This window comes from Chiloscyllium plagiosum, chromosome 7 (genome assembly GCF_004010195.1).
Source record: "Chiloscyllium plagiosum isolate BGI_BamShark_2017 chromosome 7, ASM401019v2, whole genome shotgun sequence".
Classification (NCBI taxonomy): Eukaryota; Metazoa; Chordata; class Chondrichthyes; order Orectolobiformes; family Hemiscylliidae; genus Chiloscyllium; species Chiloscyllium plagiosum.
In genome coordinates this window covers 9,905,735-9,931,451 of record NC_057716.1, presented here as the reverse complement: position 1 = coordinate 9,931,451, position 25,717 = coordinate 9,905,735, and the positions used below count along the sequence as shown (strand labels likewise).

Genomic DNA, 25,717 nt, shown 5'->3' with positions numbered 1-25,717 from the left:
TCTCAAATTCACCATGACCCTGAGTGCTCTCATTGCACCAAAACCTCATCACTTGTCCATTAGCCCTACTCACTAGTTATCAGGACTCTTGCTTAATATTCACATACTACATTGCACCCTCCCATTCCTACCATACTGCTAACTTCACACTGATCCCTCATTGTCGCCACAGACACATCTCCAGCTGTTTAGCTATGGCAAGTACATGAGCCAAAAAACAGTGCTGCACAGCTGCTGAGATTCTGCCATCTCAGTTGCAGGATGAAATGGCAAATCATAGAAGGGAGGAGATTAGAACTGCCTGGGCCAAGGTCATCAACATCTCCAAAGCTGTACGGAGGAGCTGGCCCTCTGTATCGTGGGGCTGATTTCAGTGGCAGCCTATGGCCTCCAGTGTCAGCACTGGGTTCAAAAATGTTCCCATTTTAAAATCCTTTAAGATGCATAGTTTACCCTCATCCTGCTAGATGGCACAATGAACTGAAATTTGGGTTCCAGACCCTTGAAATAACGTTACTACAGAGCCCAATATGCCACTGCATGCTTCTTTTATTTTTCATTTCAGACACGTTTCCAGGACTTGTGTTGCCAAATATTGGCAAGCATTACATCAGTCCATTGGTCTGTGTGATATCAGGGCAGTGCCATTCCCACAGGTTAAGCTGCACACAGCGCACAGAGCTTTGATATCCCATTTAAATGTCAAACACTAGGCAGGAAGTGCAAGAAGCAGCCCATTGGCTGCCCACCTCTGGCGTTTCTGGACATATCTAGCAATTTTTTTTTCATGTTATTTAAAGTACAGTCAAATCGGAGATTTACAGTTTTGTGTTCAATCACCTTACACAAAATACCATGTTCTTCCACTCCTGAGATGATGACAGATTAATAAGGGTAAAGTCAATTTTATTGCAGAAAGAGAAAATGTTGCAAGAATTCAACAGTTAGGGAGCATCTGTTTATTGATCATTTTAAAAGGCTTTACACTGATCAATAAACAGATGCTGCCTAACCTGCTGAATATCTCTGGCATTTTGCCTTTTGCAGTAAATGTTTCCACTTGTGAAGCTATGAGTTATCATATTTTAAAGTTACCTATTTTGTTCATTCATAATAATGACTTGTGGTTTAATCTGCAAAATATTAATGGCAATTAATTTGAAATGTTATCATTAAAATATACAAAGATTTTCAGTATGAACTATATTGTCGTAACTAAACAATCAAACTGATTATGCTAAGAGTTGTGCTGATCTGTTGTTCTATAGGTGATAATTAAATGCCAACTTTTTTAAAATGATTCGTTAAAGTAATTCTAGACTGAAAGGTTAATATATCGTTTAAGGCAGAGATTGCTGAGCAAAAATGTTCAGGTTTCTTCTCTAGAGATCTAAGTTTTCACCTTCTTGAGTGATTAGAAAGAAATAAAATCAGTCAAAGTATTATGAGTTAAATAAAAATTAAATACGTATCATGAAAGCTTTCTAAGTGGCAAAAACAGTTTCGTCAATTATAACAGAGATACAAAGCAGAGGCTGGGAATATTGCATTGAGAAGCTCACATCCTGACTTTTTAAAGCCTGTCCACCATCTGGAAGGCACAAGTCAGAAATGTGATGAAAATCTCTCCCTTTGCCTGGATATGTGCAACTCCAAGAAGCCTGACACCATCCAATACAAAGCAAACCACTCGATCACAATCCATCTATATCCTTTAACTTTCACTCCCTCCACCACCATGCAGTGGCAACAATATGTGCCATCTTCCAGATGCAACACAGCAACTCACATAAAGCTCTTTACAAGGCATTTACCAAACCTGCAACTTCTATCACCTAAAAGAACAAGGACAGGAAATGCATGGCCATACCATCTGCATGTCCCCCTCCAAGTCATTCACCATCCTGACTTGGAACTGTATCATGTTCCTGTATTACTGCTGCATCAAAAAATCCAGAAATTTTTCTCCAGCATTGTAGATCTACTTACACCATGTGATTGCTGCAGTTAGAGGAGGAAAATTAATAATGGGCATTAAATGATAGTCCTTATACTAACATTTACATTCTGTAAACCGTGTTTTTCAAAATCCAATCTACGATACCTTCTAAAATATATGTGGAGTCAGTATCCAAACTGGCCTGGGAAAAATGACACTATTTCTTTATTGTCATTCTCTTATTTTTCTGCCACTTGTTGCTCTTGCACCCCTTTTGGGCAAGGTTGCATTTGTTCAGTTTCTGAAAGGAAAGCAACAAAATGTGGGGCATTGCTGAAGGAAAGGAGACTAAAACAGTGCACAGCTTTTCAGGATGAATTCACGCACCTTGGCAACCTGTGTTGAAGCCATTGAGCTTCTTCCAACTCTGGATCCACATCCTCGAAGCTGCAGTGCTGCTTTAATTGCGCTGACTGTCCACTGCCAGTACCTTGTGAATTTGCTTGGAGGGATCCCCTGGCCTCTGTGAATAGAGGGCATCTCTTCTCCTGCCCACTTTGTACCATTATTTGGTGTTTTGCTCCTGAAGTCATCTTACTGCAGCTGCTTCAGCCAGAATGTGCCTCCTATTTATGTGATGTAGGCTGGCTTTAGATGGTATTGGCCTCACTGAAGAGACAAGTAGTTCCTCGGTAGTGCATTAGACTGCCAGCAGTGTAGTTGAGTAGACCGCCCAAAGATTTTAGTAAAATGAAAGTATGGTAAGGAATCTACTTTTGGAGTAAAACTAAAAATAATTTGCAGGTATATATTTATATAATGAGGAGTTATTCGATGAATTCGTGCAAGTGGAGCAGAATCCTTTTGAACAATATTAGTGGATGATGGGAGAAACCTCACTCTTTTATTGGCTCTAGCTTATCTCTCCACGCTTCAGGCTCTCTGCCTTTATTCCTGATGAAGGGCTTTTGCCCGAAACGTTGATTTTGCCTGTCCTCGGATTTTGCCTGTCCTCGGATGCTGCCTGAATTGCTGTGCTCTTCCAGCACCACTAATCCAGAATCTGGTCTCCAGCATCTGCAGTCATTGTTTTTACCTTGTTTTCATGGCATCCCAGTGCTCAGTGAATAGAGTAAGTTGAAAATTGCTAGTGTCCCTTAATCCGTGGTCCCAAAGGGACTTGCCTATATTTGCAAACCACAATCATTGAGTCATTTAAAAGTTTTAAGCTAATGGACCAGTCCCAAGAATACTTTATAGCAGATCCAGGGGGATTTAAGTGAAATTAAACTTCCTTGTGCGAGATCATTTTTAATGGATCCAATTGATGTTTCAAAGTATAAAAGCAGTGAATGAGTATGTAAGTTTGGGGAAGTCAAATAGCAAATGAGTTTTAAGTGACACTGATCAGATGAAATACAGTCTGTTTCTTGTGCAATTATATAAAAAAGCTACATATGAAGTCAAAAGAAAAAAAAAGGTAGGAATTGCATGAAGAATCTTTTAGTGGTGAATCTATTTATAAATTGGTAAAACCATAATGTGAGCTATACTGACGTGATGTGCATCATAGCAACTGTTACTCTACAGCTTTCTTTTCTATCATCTTTTCTATCATCCACTTGAAATATGAAGAAAGTATTTTTTGCTTGATTTAATTCAAATAGAATCAGTAATGTAGAATTAAGAGTCATATTTCAAAATGGTCCATGAGATTTAAAATACATTTTCATGTCTTTGTACAGTTTTCTTCTGCAAAAGTCCTAGAAATATTGTCCCTTCCGATTTCATGACCTGTCTGTTGAGATACAAGCTATCACAGGTGCATTGGAGCACCTCCCTTTCCATAATTTCCCATCCCTATCTTCAAAATCCTCGTGGGCGTCCATTTGGAACCCAACGTGAGCCCACATTTCTATCCTGGTTCTGGAACTTAGAATCTGTGGATTGCTTATAATCCCACCAGTGATTGTGGTGATGCTGTTGAGACAATAGTACTGCTGGATAATCATACAAGTAGCACACCAAGGTAGCAGATCCTCCCAAGTGAGGAATGGAAATTTGACCTCCAGCCAAAAAATAGTTCTCAGAACAGCTTACATAAGCTTGGTTTATATGACCTTGTGCTGTGAAGGCTGCAGGGGTAATAGAATTGAAACAATAAAAGAATTGAATTGGGCACATACAGATGCTTAGAAATCACAAGCAAGGTGACATGAACTTAAAATAGACCTTAGCATTTCAAAGTTAGACTAGGAAGCATTATTTTGTCCACCAGATAAGTAAAGTCTGCAAGGTTGCTGTTGCTAAGTCAATTTTGTTTTAAGACTGGGCTCAGTAAAACCAGTAAGGGATATAGAGTCACAGAGATGTACAGCACGGGAACAGACCCTTCTGTCCAATTCTTCCATGCTGATCAGATATCCTAAATTAATCTACTCCCATTTACCAGCACTTGGCCCATCTCCCTCTGAAAATCCTTCCTATTCATTTACTCATCCAGATGCCTTTTAAATGTTGTGATTGTACCAGCCTTCGTCACTTCCTCATTGAATGCATACACCACCTTCTGTGAAAAAGTTGCCCCTTAGGTTCCTTTTAAATCTTTCCCCTCTCAGCTTAACCTATGCCTTCTAGTTTTGGACTCCTCACTCTAAAGAAAAGACCTTGTCTATTTGTCCTGTCCATTTTCCTCATGATTTTATAAACCTCTATAAGATCACATCTTAGCCTCCGACGCTCCAAGGAAAACAGCCTCAGCCTATTCAGGTTCTCCCTATAGCTCAAACCCTCCAACCCTGGCAACATCCTTGTAAATCATTTTTAAACCCTTTAAATTTTCACAACATCCTTCCAATAGGAGAGAGATCAGAATTGCACACAATATTCCAAAAGTGGCCTAACCAATGTTCTGTACAGCCACAACGTGACCTCTCAACTCCTATACTCAATGCTCTGACCAATAAAGGAAAGTATTCCAAAGGCCACCTTCTCTATTCTATCTACCTGTGACTCAAATTTCAAGGAACTATGAACTGTGCTCCAAGATCACTTTGTTCAGCAACACTCCCTACAACCTTACCATTAAGTGTATAAGTCCTGCTCTTGAATTGCCTTTCCAAAATGCAGCACTTCATATTTATCGAAATTGAACTTCATCCACCACTCCTTGGCCCATCGGCCCATCTGATCACGATCCCATTGTACTCGGAGGTGACCTTCTTTGCTGTCCACTACACCTCCAATTTTGGTGTCATCTGCAAACTTACTAACTATACCTCCTGTTTGTATAACAAATACATTGAGGAATGGGAATAAAGATTCCACCCTCAAACCCTCATAAATATTGCAATCGAATTTCAGATCGGGTTGAATTATCTCTTCTCCCTGTTCCACTGATACGTTTCTCCCAGGTGCTTAAATTTCCAGAGAAGTAAGTGCTCCTCAGTGTGGTGGTGTGTTACAATCCACTCAGCGAGTGAGAGTTTCTGTGGCAACATGCACCTTTATGTATAAGTTGTTTTATAGAGCAATGGACAGTAACTCGTAGAAGCTTCAGCTTTTTTTATTGGTATATTGTGATGAATGAAAATGAATTCTTTCCTTTGATAGCTGAATGCCACAATTTCAATTGACACATGTGTAATTCAACTATAGAGTACAAATGGAAGGTAAAACATTGAAGAGGTGCAGAAGTATCTTGGGGGAGAAAAATATTGCAAAACTCAATCTCCAAAGCAGCAGTAAATATTATAGAATACAAAAAGAATAATGAAATATGACTTGCTTTGTCACCATAGTTTAGTGATCTTAATGTTATCCCCAGGATGGCTTCAGCAGATCGAGCAATTATAGCTAGTTGTCATATTAGAAAAAATGTTGTATGGTAGTGGAGAGTTTTCAAAAGGATGTGCAGAAATTCAAGGTTATACCAATTAAGACCAAGTTATTTTCTTTCCTTTCGAAAACAGATGGCTGAATGGTGCCTTTCTTTACTTAAGATTATTTTGCTGTTGACTATAAGAATGCTTGCAGTTGAGAAGAATAACACAACAGAAGTGCATCAGTATAAAAATCAATGTTACCAAGAAATCGAATAGATAGTTCACAAGTAATGTCTTTGCTTAAAAAGTGATGGAAATGTGCAATTTACAACCAAAAGGAGAGATTAGGTGGATGGGAAAGATAACTTTAAGAGGAGGCGAAATAAACATTTGAACGAGATGAAAAAGCTAAGTTGTGCAGATTGTTAGTTATGAAAGGAGTTCAAGTGGAACATGTGCTGTTATGGACTGGCTGGGCAAAATGGTTATTTTTGTATTTAATCCTCTTTATAATTCTATCTATGTAATAAAACACTTCCTCTGACTTACTGTGAACAATGTCATTACAAAACTATTTTAAATCGGTGAAATGCATAACTAAACCCAAAGATATATGAAATATAATGCAGCACAGTTTACTTATATGTCAGTAAAAATATATACTGATTGATTACCCACTTGTTTTTGCATCCTGAATAACACATTTTTGAAATCTGTTTGTATAGGATGCATCAATTGCTCACAGATTTCACGTAATGAGAGAAAAGCATCCAGAAAAATTCAACAGCAGGTAAGAGATGTCTTCCCCTCTCCTTTTGTTTCGTGGTAAAGGTGATTTTAACAGGGTTTGTGGTATTTCCATCCCAGCAATTATTGATTTGAATACCCTGGTTTCAAGTGCATATAATTCATTGTTTAGAAAACAGTTAATGAATTCATATTTCTTAGTGCTTTATGTTTTATAATTTGCTCTATTAAAGGTAAACTCCCTTGCTGACAGCAAACACATCCATCATATTTTTTTTGCTGGATATAATTATTGCTATGAATTCCACTGACATCAATTTATTAGTTTTCTGTGTTGCTACCTTGATGTTAAGGACAGTTATTCTCAACTTCCTTATTGAATTGTGCCAAGGCTATAAATGGGTACCATGTGGTTCAGGTTGTACCTAAACTGAATATCAGTGAACAGGCTATTCCTGAGTACACCAATCCTTGTAATATACGCAGGCAGCAGGAAACTCAATAATGTAGTGATGTAGTGATGTGTGAGGAGAGTAGCAACACACTGTTGAAATGAACAGACATCCAGCAGATGTAATTTTTGACATGATTCACTGTGATAGGAAGAATAGGAGAGGTGATATGAAATAGATGGTATAATCCCAAAGGGGATGCAGGAGCAGAGTCATACAGTCATAGAGATGTACAGCTCAGAAACAGACTCTTGAGTCCAACTCGTCCATGCCGACCAGATATCCCAACCCAATCTAGTCCCAACTGCCAGCACCTGGCCCAAATCCCTACAAACCCTTCCTATTCATATACACATCCAGATGTCTTTTAAATGTCGCAATTGTACTAGCCTCCACCACTTCCTCTGCCAGCTTATTGCATACATGTACCACCCTCTATGTGAAAAAGTTGCCCCTTAGGTCTCTTTTATATCTTTCCCCTCTCACCCTAAACCCACACCCTCCAGTTCTGAACTCTGCCTCCCCTCCCCCTCCCCAAGGAAAAGACTTTGTTTATTTATCCTATCCATGCCCCTCATTATTTTATAAAACTCCATAAAGTCACCCCTCAGCCTCCGATGCTCCAGGGAAAACAGCCCCAGCCTATTTAACCTCACCCTATAGCCCAAATCCTCCAACACTGGCAACATCCTTGCAAATCTTTTCTGAACCCTTTCAAGTTTCACAACATCTTTCCGATAGGAAGGAGACCAGAATTGCATGCAATATTCCAACAATGGCCTAACCAATGTCCTGTACAGCCACAACATGACCTCCCAACTCCTGTACTCAATACTCTGACCAAGAGGGAAAAACATACCAAATGCCTTCTTCACTATCCTATCTACCTGTATCTCCACTTCTCAGCCCAATGGCCCATCTGATCAAGATTCCGTTGTAATCTGAGGTAACCTTCTTTACTGTCCACTACACCTCCAATTTTGGTGTCATCAGCAAACTTGCTAACTACACTTCTTACGCTCCCATCCAAATCATTTATATAAATGATGAAAATAGTGGACCCAACACTGATCCTTGTGGCACTCCACTGGTCACAGGCCTCCAGCCTGAAATACAACCCTCCACCACCACACTCTGTCTTTTACCTTTGAGCCAGTTCTGTATCCAAATGGCGAGTTCTCCCTGTATTCCATGAGATCTAACCTTGCTCACCAGTCTCCCATGGGGGACCTTGTTAAATGCCTTACTGAAGTCCATATAGATCACATCTACCGCTCTGCCCTCATCAATCCTCTTTGTCACTTCTTCAAAAAACTCAATCAAGTTTGTGAGACATGATTTCCCATATATAAAGGCATGTTGACTATTCCTAATCAGTCCTTGCCATTCCAAGTACATGTACATCCTGTCCCTCAGGATTCCCTCCAACAACTTGTCCACCACTGGCGTCAGGCTCACTAGTTTATAATTCCTTATATACTAGTCCTTACCATCTTTGTCCTTACCATCTTTGTCCTTACCACCTTTCTTAAACAGTGGCACCACATTAGCCAACCTCCGGCACCTCACCTGTGACTATCGATGATACAAATATCTCAGCAAGAGGCCCCGCAATCACTTCTCTAGCTTCCCACAGAGTTCTAGGTCAGGTCCTGTGCATTTATCCACTTTTATGTATTTCAAGACATCCAGAACTTCCTCCTCTGTAATATGGACATTTTTCAAGATGTCACCATCTATTTCCCTACGTTCTATTTCTTTCATGTCCTTTTCCACAGTAAATATCAATGCAAAATACTCGTTTAGTATCTGCCCCATTTTCTGCGGCTCCACACAAAGGCTGCCTTGCTGGTCTTTGAGGGGCCCTATTATCTCCCTAGTTACCCTTTTGTCCTTAATTTATTTGTGAAAGCCCTTTGGATTCTCTTTAACTCTAACTCTATTTGCCAAAGTTATCTCATGTCCTCTTTTTGCCATCCTGATTTCTCTCTTAAGTATACTCCTACTGCCTTTATCATCTTCTCAGGATTCACTCGATCTATCTTGTCCGTGCCTGACAGAGACCTAACGTGTGCACAAATCATTAAGGATGGCAACCGAGTGCAGCTGAAGAAATTGAGTGGGAATTTGAGAGTTTGGATGAGTGGTGACTTCAATGAAAGTGGGAAGGAGGTTCTCTTTTTGCTTATGTTTCCCAGCCATTCTCTTCCTGTGGAATTGGTTATTGGTGAACTACAGGGAAAGGACTATGTGATTAAGGTTTTATTAAGTCAATAATGTAATTAAGTAATTGATCAAAATTCATTAAGGATGAGAGGACATGTGAAGTGTCAGGACTGCAAAATATAGGATCGCATGAACCCCATTGTGGTCAGGGCAAATTCATCCTCAGTGTTTGAAATTGGAGCAGCTTTGGCTCCGATTGGTTGACATTGTGATGCATCGGGGAAGGGGGAAGGATACCTGGATTCCTTGTACCAGGATGCAGTCACACTATTTAGATTAGGATCTTCGGAGTTTGCAAGTATTCAGGGACAGGAGGGTGTGACTAAGAATTTGGCAAGTGGACCCAAATGACAGGAGTGTCAGCCTGTATAATTGTCTGATAGATTTGAGGTTCTCTCAGGTTGTTTGGATGAGAGAGGCTGGATGGAGGTTGAAGCAGAAAAATGGCTGTGGCACTGTTGTGCAGGAAAACATTTCAACTTGGTTAGACTTGGTGAAATTAGATTAGATTAGATTCCATACAGTGTGGAAACAGGCCCTTCAGCCGAACCAGTCCACACCGACCCTCCGAAAAGTAACCCACCCAAACCCATTTCCCTCTGACTAATGCACCTGACACTATGGGTAATTTAGCATGACCAATCAACCTGACCTGCACATCTTTGGACTATGGGAGGAAACCAGAGCACCTGGAGGAAACCCACACAGACACTGGGAGAATGTGCACACTCCACACAGACAGTCGCCCGAGGCTGAAATTGAATCTGGGTCCCTGGTGTTGTGAGGCTGCAGTACTAACCATTGAGCCACCATGCCGCCCCTAAACATTTTATAAATCTTTTCACAAACACAAAGCCACAAAGCACTTGGTCCTTCCCAGCTGGGAATTGAACCCCAACTTTCCGTGTGGCAGGCGGTGTTAATCACCATTATACTACCGAGGACGGTTGTGGAATGTAGTGGTAGCAGGGAATAGTATAGTTAGCAGGATTGACACCGATCTCTGCAGCAGAGAGTGAGAGTCTAAATGGCTGCATTGCCACCAAGATCCAGGGTTCAGGGCATCTGCAGGGGGCTGGAGAATAACTTGTGGGAGGGGATGGTCCAGTTGTCATGGTTCATGTAGGTACCAACTACATAGGTAGAATTAGAAAGTGATACTACATTAGAGAGAATGGGGAGCTAGGCACTAAAAAGCAGAACCTCAAAGGTTATGAACTCTGGACCTTTTACTGAGCTGTCTGCAAATTGGCACAGTTTAAGGGATGACTATGTGTCTCAAAGACTGATGTGAAAGAAGTGGTTTCTGGTTTGTGGAGCCTGGCAGCAATACTGGGGAAAGGGAGGGCTGTGCCATTTGCATGATGTACTTTCAAACCATGCTGAGACCAGATTTCTTGCAAAGTGCATAATTAAGGAAGTGGAGAGGGTTTTAAGCCAAATAGTGGGGACAAGAACAAAATGAAAGATACTGTAAATCAAAGAGATGAAACAAGGTAGAAGGTAGTAATATAGGAATTGAGGCAGGAAGGGATTGAAGGGTATAAAAAATAAAAACGCCCTGACTATTAACACTAGGAGTTGCAAAGATACCAAAAACACAAAGATAAATGCTCTGTATCTGAATACACATGGCATTCATAAAAAAATGAACAAACTGTGAGAGCACAATGAAGTAAACAATTGTGATCTGATAGCCAATACAGAAACATGACTGCAGGATGAGAGGATTGGGTTGTGAATATTGAAAGGTATATGACAGTCAAGAGAAATAATAAACTAGGTAAAGCTGGAGGGTGTGGCACTGTTAATACAGGATGGCGTTGTTGCAACAGCTGGAGATTATTTTGGTTTAGGGGATCCAGATGTAGAATTTGTTTTGGTGCAGGTGAAGAATATTAGGGAAAAGTTCTCACTGGTGGGAGTGGTCGACATGCCCAAGCCATAACTACAATGTGGGATAAAGTCTTCAAGGAGAAATATCCTTGTGATAAAGAGATGGCAACAATCATGGAAGACTTTAATCTGCAATGGAAAAATAAGGTTGGCAGTGGTAGCCCGGATGAGAAATTCATAGACTGCTTTCAAGATTTGTTCCTTAGAACAGCATGTTCTAGGAGAGCAGGTTATATTAAACTTATTACTCTGTGATGTGACAAGATTCGTTAATAACCTCAGAGTAAAGGCACACATAGGTAGCAGTGACTGCAAAATGAATGAACTTAACATCTCACTTGAAGGCAATTCAATTTGGGTCTAAGACTGGTATTTTAAACTTAATTAAAGACAGCTGCTTGGGTGTGAAAGCTGAGCCAGCTGAAGTGAACTGGCAAATTAAGCTAGGCAATAGAACCACAAAGGTGTAGTGGCAGACATCAGGAGATATTTCAGTATCATATGAATAAGTATATTCCTCCTGTAAAGAGATGTATTAAGGGATGATCCATAATCTGTGGTGAACTAAAGAAGTTAAGTAAAGCATCAAACCTAAGGAAAAAGCATATCATTGTGCAGCGATGACAGGCAGGTAAGGTAACCAGGTCAAAAGATAAAGAATGGATTTTTATAAAGTGAGGGAAGCAAAAAATAGGTAATGCTTTGTAAGTCAGTCTAATATCTATCATAGGAAAAATGTTGGAATCAATTATTAATGAAGTTATAGCAGGGCACTTTGCATTATGACTTTCAAAGTCAATGGAACTTTGAGGAAGGGAAGTGTGGTTAATCTCTTAGAATTCTTTGAAATAACAGGCAGTGTTGGTAAAGGGGAGCTTTTAGACATGGTTACTTTTGTTGAAGTTGTCCACTTTGGCAGGAAGAATAGAAAAGCAGCGTATTCAAATAGAGAGGTTACAGATTTCTGAGGTACAGTTAAGCAAGCACCTTGTACATTACTCACAAAATGTTGTTATCCGCATCATCGTCATTTGCAATCATTTACTAAAGAGTATGATTATCCACCGAGAAAATTCCATGTCATTGGTCATGGGTTCTGTGGGTTCTTCAATGGCTGATGAACCAGATTCTAGAGCCCCATCTCTGATCCACATTTGGCCACTGCATCCAGGAGGTAGAATTGGTCCTTCGCTGTGAGGTTGTTGGCATTCCTTTCTCCGGCTCCTTTTCCATTCTTCCTCTTGCTGGGTGTTCTCAGAGTTGAGTCCTTTTATACAGGCACTTTCTCCAAGTCAGTTTCTTCAGAACAAAGGTCTCCCGTATGTTGACATCTATGTTGCACTTCTTGAAGGAAGCCTCCAAGATGTCTTTGAATTGCAACCTTCATCCTCCTCTTGCTGTTCCTTGAGCTGGGTGAAGACGATTTGCCTTGCCACTGAGGACGTAGGCACCCTAAGTACATGGCGGGCCCAACAGAGTTTCTGTTGATCATGGCCTCAATACTGGTGCTATTGGCTGCTTTAAGGATGCTGACATTATATGCTTGTCCTCCCAATTCTTGTGGAGAATCGGTCTCAAACAGCGTTGATTGTGCCTCGCAAGTGTCTTGTGGTAGTGTCTATATTTAGTCAAGATTTTGAAGCCAAATAGAAAAGTCAGAAGGATGACAGCATAATATAACAAGATCTTGGTATCAACATGGATGTTATGGTCCTCAAAGACTCTCATACTTAGGCGTCCGAAGGCAGTGCTCACAGATTGGATGCAGTGTTGAATCTCTGCATTGATGCCAGCCTTAGATAACAGATTGCCCTTACTTGGGAAGCTATGTTCCATGTTTGGATGGATTTTTCCATTAATCTTGATAGTGGGGTGGACTGGAACTTGACCTGGGATGGGTTGGTAAAGGATTGAAGTCATTTTGAGATTGAGGCTGAGACCAATTCTTTGGTTTGCTTCCACGAAGGCATTAAGTAAGACTTGAAGATTCTGTTCTGAGAAAGCAGAGATGACATTGTCATCCAAATACGGAAGTTCCACAAGTGAGTTCGGTGCTGTTTTCTCCTTGGTTGAGAAAATGTTTTCTATCAATCTTGTAGATATTGTCCACACCCTTGGGAAGCTTGTTCTTGACAAGATAAAAAATGGTGGCAATGAAGATGGAGAAAAGGGTGGGCTGATGATGAATCCCTGCTTGACCTCTGTCTCCAGCTGGCTTCTGATGCCAAGAAACCATACCTTGAAGCCAGAATAAATTCCATGTCCCTATCTTATCTATGAGAGTTTCCTTTGTTAGGGAGCAATTTTGTCCTAATGAATGGATTAGCCTTTTATTTTGGTCTTCTATGCCCCAGTGTTGATAAGGAGAATGTTTATGCATCTGGATTAGAGAGCAAGAAATCAATCCAGATTCCTGCTCTTGATTACTATGCAGAAACAGCAACTAGAAATTCATGCGATGGGACATTGGGTGAGAATGGGATCAGAGTCAGGTGTAGTATCTATCATATCTTAATAGCTGGGCTGACAGTTGAAGAATTGCTACCTAGATGAAAACTCAAATCAAATCACAGAAAGGGGTTGCACCTTCAGAAGAGGAGAAAATTGTTGGAAAGAAGGAGAAGAATTTTTATTTTGCTGAGTGAAAATTTGTAGAATCTAATCAGACCTAAGTCAGTTCAGGTTAATATTTTATGTCAGATTGGTCATCTCAAGTGTGAGATATTTGTTAGTATCAACAATAAGTATATTAGCAGAAGCGCAAGTAATATAACGACATGGCAAGGGAATTGTCACAATCTGGGTTTATGAACATTGGCTCCAGGCTCTCTGTTCAGTTGGAATACTGACTTACTCTGTGTTTGTTTTGCTAAGTTTTTGTTCACATAATCTATCCTCTCTTATTTAGTTTCATGTTGAGTGTCACAAGACTTTTTTTTCTTTTACCTTTTCTGGATCTAGCCATGTAACATATTGAGCGAGTTTCTTGTGATAGGGAAGACCTGCATGAGTCCCATTTAAGTCGCTACTCCACCATTAATTCCTGGAGAGTTCTGGGATAATTGCTTTCTAAGTGAAGAAACCAAACTGCCTTCCCACCATCACTGGCATGTTTCCCACACTGGGCCTTCCTACGCTCACTAAATACAAGACAGTTTACACTATATTAGGGTGAAATCTTATTTTGGCCAATCTGATAAGTTTACTGTTAGTTTATTGTTTGATCTGATAAGTTTTCCATTGTTTCATCATTGTCCATTACACTACTGTTAACTTATATGTAGAGTATGCCACTCATGCAGTACATTGTTTTGCTTAACAAGCAGAATAATCTTCAGCTAACATAATTAACATAGCACTAATAGTTAATCTTCACTGTTGCCTTATTGTTCAGTTCAACTGATGAAAATATTTCTTCAAATGTCCAATCAACAAAGGTCAGCATACCCCTCCATTCAAGACTGGCATTTCCTTTCACCATGTGGAATCTTGAATGACTAAATTATTTTTTAAAATTATGCCTCACTTGTCAGCATTTTCTGACTTCACTACAAATTGCCTGCACCTATTTTGTTAATCTTTTGAAGAGGATCAATCTGATAGGCTGTCTAGATTTGCACTTTTATATATCACCAGTGAGCTCTGCTGTGAAGCTATGTTTCAATTGAATGCATGTTCTTTTGATATATGGTACAGGACCAGAAAAAAAGCTGCCGAAGGTTATGTATTAGCATAATAATTGTCTCACCGGTGGTGTATTAGAGAAATTAGCTGGCTGCTAAATTCAGCTCCATTGTGACAAAAGTACTGGCACTATGTGTGAAATACTGTTTCTTAATGCAGTCTTATAAATAGAGGTTTCCTGCCAGGTCACTCTAAATGTGGCAGCAGTTCAGATTAGCATCCTAATTTTGTTTTATGTACAGGAATCAGCAGCTATCTTAATAGTGTATTGCTGGACTACTTTTGTTTTTTTTAATTCAATGGTTAATTCTGCAACCATTTAATAACTGGAGCTTTCTTCACTGTTTTGAATGAGCTATGAAACATACTGAAATTTGGAGCAGCTGCAGGTTTGACTCATGTAGGAATCTGCTGTTTAATGCTGATTGTTGTATGTTGATTGATCATGAAGGCTCAAGTATGGACAACTTCACACTGTAGATCAAAATAACTTTCAAATTCCTGCTTCAAAAAACCTGCAGCTGAGGAAATCTGTCTTCTTCAGAAAATCAAAGAATGTCAAATTTTCTATTCTGTTGTAATTAAATTCAAGTCAAATTGAGTTCTTAGAATGGAATTGCTGGAATTGTTTTGTTTGTTTTAGCCTCTGTAAAGTACAGGGGAACAAATTTCGGTTGTATTGTTGAAAAATTGGAAAACAACTTCCGTTAAAAAGGATCAGGCCTCAACTCATAATTTGCAGACCACTTAGTTGTTATCTTGAAATTTTGCTATTTTTTCCAAATATGAATAATTTTTAACTATTCAGAGTGGCCATTTCCTGCAGGGTATAAGTCTTTCACCACTGTTTTTGTTAGGATGGTTGGATAAATTGCAAAAAGGCGGGGGAGTCAGCACCAGCATATAAAAGTGGAAAAGCAAAATAAGATGCATTAAGTGACTGTTGGATGGAACGAGAAAAGGCATTGCTCTGTATCAGAGGTGTGTGGACTAGGAATATAAGAAAGCTTTCTACTGCATTTATGTAAATAAAGAATGAACTACAAGCACAAGTGGCCATCTAGAAATATGATGTAGTGAAAGAGTTTAAGGGGTGCCTTAGCAAACACAGGCTAGTTAGTTTAATACTGATGATGGATAATTTTTAAAAATAATGCAAGGAAAAACGATCAACAAGCTGTTGAAGGGATTTGAGTTAATTCAGGATAACCAAAATGGATTTGTAAAAGGCAGGTCATACTTGACTAAATTGATTGACTGTTTTCATGATATAGTAGAAAAGGTTATTGAAAGGAATGTTGTGCATGTGGAGACATTTGTCAAAGTGTCACACTAAACAGAATTACTGCATGGAATACTAGGATCATTGTCATCTTAAATTTACCCAAGTGGTGAGAAAATCAGAAAGTAGTGAGTTGTGGTAAATAGTAGTTTTGGACACCAAAGGATATAATATTTTTATGTCATGTCCCACTAGCAGTATACCTTTAATAGATGCAGTATGCCAATATCTCTTCAAAAAGCAAGCTCATGATATCATCATCATATCATAGCATGTGACCTGAGAAAATGAACATCCCAGATTCCATCTGAACTTGGGTAACTTGATGTATGATGTGCTGATGAAAGCATACTGTTCTTTGTAACTAAATAATGAAATACTAATCCAGACTGGGGCCGAACTGCTGCAGTTCAAGAAGCCAGCACACCACCACCTTAAAGACAACTAAGGTTGGGCAATAAATGCTGACCCAGACAGTGATGTCCATACTCCATGAGTAAATGAGAAAAAAAGGACACTTCTGTTTCTGTCTAATATTTGTGTATGACAGTGAGCTGTTGGATATGACTTGGACTTAGAAAGAAAAATTTCAGAACTTGCTGTTGATGTCAGACTTTGTTGATGGGGAGGTTTGGCAACAGCAAGGTTCATGCTAATCAACTGCAACAAGTCATAGACAAGGAGAATGGACAAATCAAGAACAGAAGATATTTATTATTGAGGACTGTGAGGTGATACCTTTTGGTCGACGAGTTGGGAGAGAGAACATAAATTTATTGACACAACTCTAAAGAATGAGGAAGGCCATGTGTTCTGGAGATTGTCACAACAATGGATCACAACCAGAATTACTTACAGACACATTGAACTTTTAAGTAACACTTCAAGAACAGAAGATATTTATTATTGAGGACTGTGAGGTGATACCTTTTGGTCGACGAGTTGGGAGAGAGAACATAAATTTATTGACACAACTCTAAAGAATGAGGAAGACCATGTGTTCTGGAGATTGTCACAACAATGGATCACAACCAGAATTACTTACAGACCCATTGAACTTTTAAGTAACACTTTTTTTTTGTTTAAAAATTTAAAACAAAGACATATAAGCCAAAGAAGGCTTAGAATATAAATTTATAGGCACAAAGAACTCAGAAGTTCAATTTTTTGGCACTCTTAAGGAAAGTAACATGTAATGTGGATAAAGGGAACCCATGAATATATTCTATCTAGTTTTCCAGAAGTTATATAATAGAGGCTAAAGGTTATTGTGCAAAATAAAAGCTCACAGTGTAAAGAAATAGCATATTGTCATGCATAGAAGATTAGTTAGCTAACAGGAAACAGAGTCGGAATATATGAGTCATTTTCTCGTTGACAAGATGTAATAAGCAGTGAGCCACAGAGATCAGTGCTATGTCCTCGATGTTTTGCAGCTTATAGAAATGAATTACATGAAGTAACTGAAGTTATAGTTGCTAAATGTCCTGGTGACACAAAGGTAGTAAAGTAGGTTCTGAAGAAGACATAAGGAAGCTATAAAGCAATATGGATAGATTAAGTAAGTGGGCAAAGGTCTGGCAAATGGATTTTAATGTGGGAAATATGTGGAATCGTGCATTTTGGCAAGAAGAATAAAAAAGAATCATAATCATAAATGATGAAAGATTACTGAGTTCTGAAATGCAGAGACTTTGGGAGAATATGATCATAAAAATTGTATACTAGTACTGCAGGTAATTAGAAAAGTTCATAAAATGTTATCATTTATTGTAATAGAATTGGAGACACAAGTAGGGAGGCTGTTTTGTTACACAAAGCATTGGTGAGAACACATCTGGAGTTCAATGTGCAGTAATAGCCTCCTTATTTAAGCAAATATATCGAAAGAAGTTTAGAGAATGTTTACTAGGCTAATACCACCAAAGTTTGAATACACTTAGGCTTGCACCGTGAACTTAAGAAGAGTAGAGGCAACTTGATCCTAACATGTAAGATCCTGGGGGGTCCTTAATTGGGTGGATGTGGAAAGGAGTTGAAACTTTATTGCTGGAACAGCACAGCAGGTCAGGCAGCATCCAGGGAACAGGAGATTCGACGTTTCGGGCACAGGCCCTTCTTCAGGAATGAGCAGAGAGTGTTCAGCAGGAGAAGATAAAAGGTAGGGAGGAGGGACTTGGAGGAGGGGCGTTGGAAATGTGATCAGGGTGAGGACCAGTTCGGTCAGTCGAAGGAGGGTTTCAGGGTGAGGACCAGTTCGGTCAGTCGAAGGAGGGTTTCAGGGTGAGGACCAGTTCGGTCAGTCGAAGGAGGGTTTCAGGGTGAGGACCAGTTCGGTCAGTCGAAGGAGGGTTTCAGGGTGAGGACCAGTTCGGTCAGTCGAAGGAGGGTTTCAGGGTGAGGACCAGTTCGGTCAGTCGAAGGAGGGTTTCAGGGTGAGGACCAGTTCGGTCAGTCGAAGGAGGGTTTCAGGGTGAGGACCAGTTCGGTCAGTCGAAGGAGGGTTTCAGGGTGAGGACCAGTTCGGTCAGTCGAAGGAGGGTTTCAGGGTGAGGACCAGTTCGGTCAGTCGAAGGAGGGTTTCAGGGTGAGGACCAGTTCGGTCAGTCGAAGGAGGGTTTCAGGGTGAGGACCAGTTCGGTCAGTCGAAGGAGGGTTTCAGGGTGAGGACCAGTTCGGTCAGTCGAAGGAGGGTTTCAGGGTGAGGACCAGTTCGGTCAGTCGAAGGAGGGTTTCAGGGTGAGGACCAGTTCGGTCAGTCGAAGGAGGGTTTCAGGGTGAGGACCAGTTCGGTCAGTCGAAGGAGGGTTTCAGGGTGAGGACCAGTTCGGTCAGTCGAAGGAGGGTTTCAGGGTGAGGACCAGTTCGGTCAGTCGAAGGAGGGTTTCAGGGTGAGGACCAGTTCGGTCAGTCGAAGGAGGGTTTCAGGGTGAGGACCAGTTCGGTCAGTCGAAGGAGGGTTTCAGGGTGAGGACCAGTTCGGTCAGTCGAAGGAGGGTTTCAGGGTGAGGACCAGTTCGGTCAGTCGAAGGAGGGTTTCAGGGTGAGGACCAGTTCGGTCAGTCGAAGGAGGGTTTCAGGGTGAGGACCAGTTCGGTCAGTCGAAGGAGGGTTTCAGGGTGAGGACCAGTTCGGTCAGTCGAAGGAGGGTTTCAGGGTGAGGACCAGTTCGGTCAGTCGAAGGAGGGTTTCAGGGTGAGGACCAGTTCGGTCAGTCGAAGGAGGGTTTCAGGGTGAGGACCAGTTCGGTCAGTCGAAGGAGGGTTTCAGGGTGAGGACCAGTTCGGTCAGTCGAAGGAGGGTTTCAGGGTGAGGACCAGTTCGGTCAGTCGAAGGAGGGTTTCAGGGTGAGGACCAGTTCGGTCAGTCGAAGGAGGGTGTCGGTGGAAGGGTACTGGATGGTACGGCGGGAAAGGAAGAAGCGGGAAAGGATACTACCTCTTGGGGGAGAATCTAGAACTAGGGATCATTTGTTTAAAAAGAAATCATCCATTAAAGACAATGTGTAAGGGAAATTTTTGATGAGTTTGTTGAGCTCTCCTCCTCAAAAGATCGTGGAAGAAAGTCTGTGAATGTTCTGATTCTTTTAAGCAGAGGGCTGAAAAGTTATTGTAGGTATGCAGGAATCCAAATGCCCTACTTGCCGCCTCCTCATTCATACATTTGTGTGTCTCATCCAATCAATGGGTAAATCTCACTTGAGTCATCAGGATAGCTGTTAATATTATAGTTCTGTCTGATTCTCTTATAACTCTGGCCAAAACCCCTTAATGTGGTAATGAAAAGTGCCAGCCACCATTCATAAAACAGTAAAATGTCATTTGGATCAGTATCAAATGCAATCATTGCTACTGAGTAGACACCTATTATTTCTTGTCGACTGTTTAGTCTACAAGTTCAAACCTGCAGTAGTTCTAATGATTTGCTTCCAAATTCTTTTTCATACAAAGTGTGCTGCTGAGTATCTTTCCCCAGGCTTTCTAAATTTACATGTTCAGGCACTTGTGAGTGTCTGCCATGTAGGTGGGATATTTTCGTTAGCTATTTGAGTGACTTCCTTTCAATTGCTGCACATGGTCCTTCAATCTTTTTGTGTGTTGGTACGTACTGAAGCTATTTTAAGTTGTGACTCACCAACACCACACTCTGTACTGCATTCATGAGAAACATTTATCATTTTTAATAATCAAATCAATGTCATGACTACAACCTAAGGTCCAGTAGATCTGTGGTGGAATTAGGGCCACAGACTGTATTTAACTCTGGATTGGAAGCAAACTACTTTAATCTTTCATGGAATCATTCAGTGCCAGAGAGTTGGTAACCAGAGGGTACAGACTTAAGGCAATTGGAAAAAGGCCAGGGAGGAAATGAGATTTTTTTTTAATGCAGCATGTCTAGTCTAGAATGTATTGTCTAAAATTATCCTGTAAGCAGATTCATTGGTAGGTTTCAAAGGGCATTTGGATGTATACTTAAAAAGGAAATGAAGAAGTGGAGCTTGACTTCCAGAGAGCCAGCACAGACTCGATGGATAAATGACCTCCCTCTGTTCTGTAATACTCTGTTCTGTAATACTCTGTTCTGTAATACTCTGTTCTGTAATACTCTGTTCTGTAATCCTCTGTTTTGTAATCCTCTGTTGTATCAATTTCAAGGCTCCAGTTGCAATTTATAACAATGTGGATCATTCAGTTCATTTGTGATTGAAGATGAGCCATTCTTAGCATTTCTTTGTGCAAGCATTTTTGCTATTTTTTTCTCCAGTTAACAGTTTGAAGTTTTTCAGTTATGAATGAATACTTTCTAGGTTTTAGATTGATCCTGTTATCCTTCCTTTTGGTTGGAATATGATACTTGTTGAACATTGTTTTTGTTTGGCTGCAATAAGTTATTCTTCCATTCAAAGGCATATAAAATTAATTTATAAGTATTGTCCAGCAGATGTTCACCTTGCGTTCAACTCCATTATGCAGTAATATGTGGTAAAGGTAAAGTCACCACCGTGTTACTAGAACACAGGGTTGCTGTCACATTAGATAGATAGAGAGAGAGATGACTGAGGGTCACCATGCTTTGGTGGCAATGAAGGTTGGGAAGGACAGTCCTTTCTGATAACCTTAGCTGTTGCAGGAATTTGAACCCATGCTGTTGGCCTCAATTTGCATTGCAAACCAGCCGTTCAGCCAACTGAGCTAACTGACCCTGTCTGTGATGAATACACACATGATGAATCATGATGAATATCTAGGTGTTTTATGCATACTTGGTGAGGCTCTCAATGTCATGTGATTTAAGCACCATTCTATCCAGTGGCATTACAGCACATTGACTGTATTTGATATTTAGGAAATAGATTAATTTAATTCAAAGCTCGTATACTATGTCCATTGAATTTGTTTTGGGAAATACAGGCTTTTGTTATGCATAGGTATCAACTTGCTCATCTAATTAAATTGTTCATGTACATTAGTGCAGATAAATTCCCTTAGACTTACCAGACCATTGAGCTGCTCTGTCATTAGAGAGCGACAACTGATGGTGATTTAACCTGAGGGCCACCACACCTCAGGTGAGGAGAGAGTTTGAGAAGGTTAAGTCCTCAGTTGGTGCGGGAATTGAACCCACACTGTTGACATCACACAGTTTCACAACCAACCATTCAGCCAACTGAGGTAAACCAACCCAAAATATTATTGTACTGTTGGACTTCATGGTATACGTCTAAAGCTGTTAATTCCGCCACCGCGCCCCCAACCATTTCACACCTACCTGTGGGAACAATAAGATTATTTCCTTCCCCAACATGACTTATAATGTTGCTCAATTTTAGAAAGTCTAGATGTTGTATGAGGCAGGCTTGGTTTGTCAGCATCTATGATCAAGACTTACACAAGAATAATGGCACTTAGTGAGAAACTAGAGCCCTTGAACCATAGCCTAACGAGCAAAACAATTTTATCATCAAACTGGAAAGGAGAAAATTGTCATGCAATCATTCTTAGCGGCAATCTGCAAACTGTATAGTCAGTAAGTGGCTTGAAGCATTAATATACAGTGAAAATTGAATAATTTAAAATCTGAAATTATTTTGTTTTGACAATCTTTAACTTTATGTTGAAATAACAATAAGATTGTAAAGCATGTTTGCTGTGAGTCAGGTTTTGGTTTCCAGAAGTTCGTCAGTTTTAAAAACAAAATTTGCTGGAATGACACAAATCTCTATTACTTCAACTTACTTTCTTTCCTCATCGTTCAGCTGTAAAGTTTCAACTGGGTGTATTGGACAGAGGTAAACAATGAAGCCAACACTCTACCTCTCCTTAACAAATAAGAAGTGAAAAAGGAATTTTTATTTTGAAAAGTTGTGTCTTGTCCAGCTATGAAAAGCTGAAAGAATAAGATTCTAGACTTCTGATAGTTAATTCGTAGTACCAATGAGGTTGACTGGCAGTAATTAAAAGAATGGCAGGCTTGAAATGGCTTGACTTTCTGTGGTTTGACATGCAAGTACAGGAACTTCAAACTACTCAGTATAGTTAGCAGGGAGCTAACAGCAAGATGATGTACCCCATAGTGAACAGTGGAGTGGTGCAACTCAGGCAATTGTTTCTCTATTTTCTTGTTTAATCGTGCTTCTAATTCACCTAATATACTACGCACTTGGACATAAATAATGATGAGCACTATTACCTTTGCTGTTAAATCGACAGCAGATTTTGGCCAATAAATTATTCTCCCTTCCTTTCACCTCACAATCTCTAACAGTGAAGCTCTGGCAGTTCTAGCACTGCCTCCTGGTACTAGCTAGAGAATGGTTGCACCACCAGTTATTGACCTCAGTGTGACTAGAATACGCTAGAGTATTTACTATGGAAGGAAAAAAGCCAAATACTTTGACACAGTTACCATCTTTGCTAATGCTGTGTATTTGGAGCTAACATTCTGGATTGGATTTAGGAATCTTTTATCTGGCCACTATAAGCCAGGCATAGAGCCAAAGTCTTTGAGCAAGTGGAAGCCAGATCATCTTAGGTCACTACCTTTTCTAGATGCTTGGCTCATTCAGGATTTTGCAAAGTGTGGTGGAGACAGTCCGTCTTTCCTTTTCGAATGTCATCCAGACCATTCACGTACACACAACACTTTCGAAAGCAATATACAGGATGGAAGGAATTTTAGAATGTCTTGCAGGATTAATATATGTTTCATTTATTTTTCTTTCGTGCTCACAGTCATGCTCCTGTTCCTTCCTTTATTTAACCCAATCTTCTAATGGAATTTTCTCTAAACACTACTATCCTCACTGTTTCATCCTGGCCAATTGGGAGTGTCTTGATCATGTGTAGTTCTGCTTTTGAGTTGCCTGATCATTAATAGCTGAAGCTATTGGTCACATGATGATATCCTGGTTTATCAGAAGGTGAAAGTTCTCAGAGTTGTACTGCCAATTTGTCGTTGCATGGATGTTATGATCCTAGCTGGATCACAAATGCCATTGTATACATTTTTGCATCCTGCTGATCCAAATGCACTTGTTAAAATTCCATTCTTTATTTTCCTCAGTTTTCCTACTTGTGATTTTCATTGCTCTTTTGATATCTTTCAACCTTTGTGGTCATCTGCATATTCCGTCTTGCTCCTTGGTCTCCGTAACAAAATGAAGAATCTGCCTTCTCTTTGTAACTTAGGATCTGCAACAATCAACGGGACTATGCAATTACCTGCACTTATAATTTATTAGAAGATTCAACACATCAAAACACAGATATTCAGATATTTTTCTGATGCAATTACTTTAAAATTCTAAGTGGCTTTGTGCCTTTAATTAGCAGCCTAGTTATTTACTTAAGCTCTTCACGAATACAATTTGTACTAGTGCACTGTATTTTCTGATTTAACACTGGGGACAAGCTTTGCATATTTGGTTTTCACCAGATCTCATGTAAATTCTGAAGGACCAAAAAGACCTGTCTCTTTTTAGCTAATTATCTTTCATCTTCAAAGGCAAATTTACATGTCATTTAAAATTCAATCACTTGTTTTGAACATTTTGTTTGTAGTTCTAGGCAAAAGGCCCAGACAATCTTTCTGATGTTTTATTTATTGGATTTGTTTTCAATTTCTGTAAAAGCTTACCACAGAGAAAGCATTACCCATCCACAGTACAAATATTAAAAAATTGGTCATCATCAGATAGTCTTTCTTCTTACAAGAAATGCTACTTGACAAATAAACTGTCCATTGTTTACTTCACCATGACTGTTAAGAGACAGTTTCAATTAACTTTGAACTTGAATTTGAAAAGGATGGTAGCTGATTCTCTGTCTGTACTATCACAATCTCATGCTTCAGCAGAAGGGTAATTTAAGTTAAAATACTATCTGCTTTCAGTCATGGATCAAGCATGTATGCTTGGTTACATGTCTCATCAATAGGTTAAAAATGTTTCATAACTACAGTCTGTGGTTTCCTCAAAATCTGGGCATACCAGTAACTACTACCATAACAGTAGCTGCTTTACCAATTTCTGTTAGTAAACCTTATAAAGGAGTAACTTGATAATCAGAAAATTACAGGTGATTACACTCATCCTGCTGACTTTGAATGTTCGTTTATGTTCAAAGGAAAAGAAAATGACAATGGATATTAACTTTTTAAAAAATTATCTGCACATTAAAAATGCTCTTTTGTCAATTCTCACTAATAATTAGCGAGACTTCTGATAATTTAACTAAATACATACCACAGAAATAAAATTTGGTTCATAGTGATGATGTTCATCAAAAATAGATGTGTGAGAGATTTTGTTACCACATTTCAAATACTTTCACAAAGTTTTTTTGCAAACACTGCTTGATTTCCAGATGTCCTCATAAGATCTTTTTCTTGGTCCTGTTCGATTTCCTTCCATTCTAATTTTTCTTAATGTAGTTAGAACATAGAACAGTACAGCACAGAACAGGCCCTCCAGCCCACGATGTTATGCCGACCACTGATCCTCATGTATGTACCCTCAAATTTCTGTGACCATATGCATGTCCAGCAGTCTCTTAAATGTCCCCAATGACCTTGCTTCCACACTGCTCCTGGCAACACATTCCACGCTCTATCAACTGTGTGTAAAGAACCCGCCTCTGACATCCCCTCTATACTTTCCTCCAACCAGCTTAAAACTATGGCTCCTCATGTTAGCCATTTCTGCCCTGGGGAATAGTCTCTGGCTATCGACTCTATCTATGCCTCTCATTATCTTGTATACCTCAATTAGGTCCCCTCTCCTCCTCCTTTTCTCCAATGAAAAATGTCCGAGCTCAGTCAACCTCTCTTCATAAGATAAGCCCTCCAGTCCAGGCAGCATCCTGGTAAACCTCCTCTGAACCCTCTCCAAAGCATCCATATCTTTCCTATAATAGAGTGACCAGAACTGGATGCAGTATTCCAAGTTCTGGATCAGTGGTGCTGGAAGAGCACAGCAGTTCAGGCAGCATCCAACGAGCAGCAAAATTGACATTTCGGGCAAAAGCCCTTCATCAGGAATAAAGGCAGTGAGCTTGAAGCATGGAGAGATAAGCTAGGGGAGGGTGGGGTGGGGGTGGGGAGAGAGTAGCATAGAGTACAATGGGTGAGTGGGGGAGGAGATGAAGGTGATAGGTCAGGGAGGAGA

At 40.0% G+C, this 25,717-nt stretch overlaps 1 protein-coding gene across 8 annotated transcripts in view; it reads left to right on the top strand.

Annotated features, from left to right (window-relative positions):
• Positions 1-25,717, top strand: part of LOC122551298 (diacylglycerol kinase beta) — a 544,642-nt gene that overhangs the window by 382,536 nt on the left and 136,389 nt on the right. For all 8 annotated transcript variants that reach the window (XM_043692997.1, XM_043693004.1, XM_043692998.1 and 5 more), the window contains one exon: positions 6,489-6,553. In XM_043692997.1, the coding sequence (XP_043548932.1) occupies positions 6,489-6,553 (65 nt within the window). The remainder of the gene's footprint in view (positions 1-6,488; positions 6,554-25,717) is intronic.